This window comes from Anneissia japonica, unplaced genomic scaffold, assembly GCF_011630105.1.
Source record: "Anneissia japonica isolate Jap-2015-1 unplaced genomic scaffold, ASM1163010v1 scaffold4811_len131365_cov145, whole genome shotgun sequence".
In the NCBI taxonomy this organism is placed as follows: Eukaryota; Metazoa; Echinodermata; class Crinoidea; order Comatulida; family Comatulidae; genus Anneissia; species Anneissia japonica.
The window spans coordinates 24908-29758 of record NW_022692512.1 but is presented as its reverse complement, the minus strand read 5'-3'; the positions used below and the strand labels follow the sequence as shown (position 1 = coordinate 29758).

Genomic DNA, 4851 nt, shown 5'->3' with positions numbered 1-4851 from the left:
ATAGTCGAGGGGCGCCACAGCGTAGCCATAACATCGGCGCTGGTTCAAAACGGCACGCTCGCCTATGGTTCTGGTGGTGGAACAAGTCTTCTCGCTAAGTACTATAAACCGTAGGCCCAGTGTACACAATTTGGCTCATGTGCACTTAAAGAACCTAGTTCATCTTTCGAGACGAGAAGGGGATTACCTCGGTGTACTGGTCCATACAGCCCCTATTGTGGACAGAGCGACCATTAGGTGAGAAGCAAGTTACTGTACGAGATAGTCCACACCTCAAACACTTTGAGACTTCGGTAAAAAGCGTTATAAAATATAAAAACTACATTACTTATAATACTCATGATTTTTATGTACACTGACCGCGGTGTGAATGAGAAATAGTAATTGAGATAGATACAGTTTATGACGCTAACTTAGGAAGTTTACATTGGCTAACGGGTGTGATTATGGAACACTGATAGTGGTGCAAATGATGATGACGATGATGATGACAGATAATATGATATTGAATTGAATTGAATGGTGTAAAAGAAGGAGATGATGATGATAAGGATGGTGATAAAAACGACGACAAGGACGATGAAGAATATGATAATAATTGGAATGACGATGATGATGATGACAACGGAAAAGATTATTATCATAAGGATAATGATAATAATGACGATAATTGGTAATTATGCTAAAGTCATGGCGATCAATTTATGTAACGGTAGTATATCGGCGCTTGCCGAGAATATTAATATCTTTTTCCAGTCCCTTACTGTAAATTTTAAACCCATCGAGGCTAAAGCCGCAGACATTAATAGGTTTGATGATACCTAACCTTTGATAGCCAGTTGTGAAACTATTAAATCTACATTAAAACAGGTGAAATGCAATAAGGCTCCTGGGCCGGATGGCATACCCCCATGGGTATTACATGACTTCGCAAATATACTGTCCAAGCCTATTTGTGCCATCGTAAGTGCTAGTATTAGAAAAGGTGTTCTCCCAGAACTTTGGAAATCAGCTGACGTGGTCCCAATACCTAAGGTGACCCCCTCCTAAAATTTTGGAGAGCGATCTGCGGCCCATCTCGCTGACTTCGTCTACAATGAAAGTCATCGGGGATGGTTTGGAACCAAGTTAAGCAAAGGATTAATTTGGACCAATTCGGCTGTTCAAAGGGTGTCAGCACCACCGATGCTCTCATAAGTCTGTTAAATGGGTGCTTTAGATGTGTATAAGAGACAGGTATAAACTTGGATGCTGGCTCCTCCTCGCTCCTGGAACAATGACCAGCAAAATCTTGTTCTTCTTGCCCTGACCTTATGGCATAATGTGGTAGGTCAACATATAATTCCACATTAGACACATGTTGATTCCTGTGGACATTGAGCACAGTCCTCTGCAAGCGGGTATAGCATCTTGGTTTTTAAGGTGGGTTACAATTAGAGTATGTACTAAAACTAATAGGGCACCGGGTCGCTGTTATGCATAAATGTACTGAAAAATATGGTACTAACACACTTGCTCTCCCGTTGGTGGCACTGGTGGATTCAAGCGGACCAAACCGGTCCAAATTTTCGAATTAACAGAAAAAAAAACTTATAAAAAGGGAAAACTATATTCAAATTTCGAGTTTGGGTGTGCGATTTCCGGTCATATCAAGAAGTGCCATAATCATAAACTTTCTTATCCCAGCCTCAACCATGGTGGGGCTGAGGTGGATAAACCCTCAATCAATAAAAGTCCCACCTTGGGACCCCCTCTATTTCAAATTCCTGGATCCGCCACTGGTCGGTAATGTACAAATTAAAACATGTTTGTTTTGTACTGAAAACCGATTAGATAGGTTATACATTATCCATCATATATACGCAGTGTAGCCTCATAATTTTCAAATAATGTTTGTATCTTAGACCATAGATTCATTATTAGCATTCGGTTATCGTTATCTATAGGCTCTGTCTCTTATACACATCTAGATGTGTATAAGAGACAGGTCTCAATACCTAAGGTGACCCCTCCTATAATTTTGGAGAGCGATCTGCGGCCCATCTCGCTGACTTCGTCTACAATGAAAGTCATTGAGGGAATCATCGGGGATGGTTTGGAACCAAGTTAAGCATAGGATTAATTTGGACCAATTCGGCTGTTCAAAGGGTGTCAGCACCACCGATGCTCTCATAAGTCTGTTAAATGGGTGCTTTTCTGCAACTGACCAGGGGGATGAAATGAGACTCCTTCTGTTAGACTTCAGAAAGGCTTATGACCTTATTGACCATAACATTCTTATTAATAAATTATATAAATTAGGAATCGATGGTAATCTAATCTTTTGGATTTATGCATTTCTTTTAGAGAGAAAACAACAACGGGTTAAGCTGGGTAATGTTGTCTCTCCATGGTTAAAGGTCAACGGAGGGATCCCTCAGGGGTCTTGGTTGGGGCCTATGTTGTTTATCATCTTTGTCGACGATCTTTTGGAGGGAGTGCTGTGTATAAAGTACATGGACGACACCTCCGTCTACAAGCGCGTCGGCAAGGAAGGGGTAAATGGGCTCCAAACCATTCTTGATGAGATTATTGAATGGACAAATAACAATAATATGTCACTGAATTTTAAAAAGTCGAAGGAAATGACGATTAGCTGTAAAAGAGCCAAATCTGATATTTACCCACTCCATTTGGAGAATGTACCCTGGAACGTGTTTCAGAATTTAAACTGCTTGGTGTTATCATATCAGATAATTTATCCTGGCAGCCCCACATTGATTATATAATCAGTAAATGCAATACTAGAATGTACTTCTTAAAACAAGTTCGTAGAGCTGGTCTCAATACCGCTGAACTTGTTCATTTCTATATCAGTACTATTAGACCTATTCTAGAATATGCAGCCCCAGTGTGGGGTACTAATATCACTAAGCAACAAAGCCAAGTTCTGGAACAGATCCAAAAAAGAGTGCTTAAGTGTATCCTTCCTGGTGTTAGTTATAATGGAGCTCGGTCTCTGCTTGAAATGCCAACATTGGAAGAGCGACGTGTTCGACTGTGTAGGGATTTCTTTAACAAAATCAAGGATTCTAATCATAGATTAAACCATTACCTACAGCCCGCGATTCTAAATACAATCTTAGAAGACCCGTCAATTTAGTATCCCGAAGGTCAACACAAATCGATCAAAAACATTTATAATCAATCATGGTTTGTTCCAAAATTGGTAACTTTCCCTGCACAGTCAACACTTCCTTTCTCCTCACGTTCTCTTCATGTTGCTTTTGTGAGGTTCGTCGTGTTTTGGGGAAACCCATTTTGATGTTAAACTTCAATCTCTTTTTATATTGATGACTGCAATAAAGTGATTTTTTATTTGTGTTTGTATTTGTATTATAATGTCGGCTACAAAAACATATACGTCGACGAAGATGATGATAACATTTAAGCCGTTAATGACGATTAAGATGATGGAATTGATAATCAATATCGATAATGATGATGCTACTGCCTATTGATGTAGAAAAATCATATATTTTTAGTAATGTAGTTTAACTTTATTAGGGATTGGCTAACTACTTTCCGGAAACTGAAGCGACGCATCTGCGCTATGGTGCGTTTGAAGTTCAACTACAATCTACACAGAATAATAATCACATGACGCTTCGGAGACTCACCCTCCAGAAAATGAAGGTAATGTGTTTTTTTTTTTATTATTATTAATTCAGGGGCTGATTTAGATTTTTTTTCAAACTGGGGCGCGGCACAACATATTCAGAATAGATAAGCAAGTAGCGCTAATTTCAATATATGCATTGAATTTTTAAAATTTATTGGCAAAACGTGCCCCTCCCCCCCCCCCTTCTTACTGGATCCGCCCCTGATTATTCATGTAGGTGTAGGTTTATGACTTTTATTCTCAATGAATCAATCAATCATTTTTATTAGGCCCTGTTAACTTATTAAAGCTTCTTTGAAGGATTATACCAACTAGTAACATATTTTCTTGTTCTAAAGGCACAGACTATACGGGAAATACAGCACTATGCTTTTACTGCGTGGCCTAACGACGTTACCGTCCCACAACCAATTGACTTTCTGAATCTTCTGAGTGATGTTGAACGATGGCAGGCGGCGCATCCTGGTAAACCAGTTGTCATTCACTGTCTGTAAGTTAAAATAGCTCTACTTTTGCATTTATACTATTAGGCGCCTTATATGGGTTAGTTTGTCATAAATGACAACATAATAAGTTTCTGTACTCTATTGCAGTGATGGTTGCTCACGATCTGGGTTATTCTGCAGTCTATCATCTATTGTAGAAAAAATCAAAGAAGAACATATCATTGACGTGTTTCAGACTATTAAGTCACTTCGTAATTCTTGTCCGCGTTTCGTTAAAATTCAGGTAGGTTTATATATATGCCAGAAAGAAAATAATGTTTTTTTGAAAGCTTAATATACCATTTATACATCATTTTCACTAAATTTGAAATGAAACTTTTCTAGAGTCTGTACCACTACTAGGGGGCATCCAGAGAGGTCGGGTGCACGAACATGTCCTTGTAGAGCCCTAGCTAGTCTTTAAAAACAAAATTCCAAAAGAAAAGAAAAGAAAATAGGGGCGCATAAAACCTGCAGTACTTTCGGTTGTCGAAGTACTCAAAATAATATGTGTCTGGAAAAATGAAATTTGCTTAGGCTAGGCTGATGATGTCCCCTGTGAAAAGTTGCAAGAGGTTGGTAACGCAGTTAAAAAATACACCCAAATGTTTGGACAGCGTCGCTATGACGGTATAATGATGATGATGATGGTGATGATGATGATGTTGATGATGATAAAGGAGCAGAATTATGATATATAACATA

At 38.9% G+C, this 4851-nt stretch overlaps 1 protein-coding gene across 1 annotated transcript in view; it reads left to right on the top strand.

Moving 5' to 3' along the window:
• LOC117100319 (receptor-type tyrosine-protein phosphatase kappa-like) overlaps nt 1-4851 on the top strand; it is a 20479-nt gene that overhangs the window by 11650 nt on the left and 3978 nt on the right. The window contains exons 14-16 of the mRNA XM_033239968.1: nt 3547-3675; nt 4000-4151; nt 4255-4390. Of these exons, the coding sequence (XP_033095859.1) occupies nt 3547-3675; nt 4000-4151; nt 4255-4390 (417 nt within the window). The remainder of the gene's footprint in view (nt 1-3546; nt 3676-3999; nt 4152-4254; nt 4391-4851) is intronic.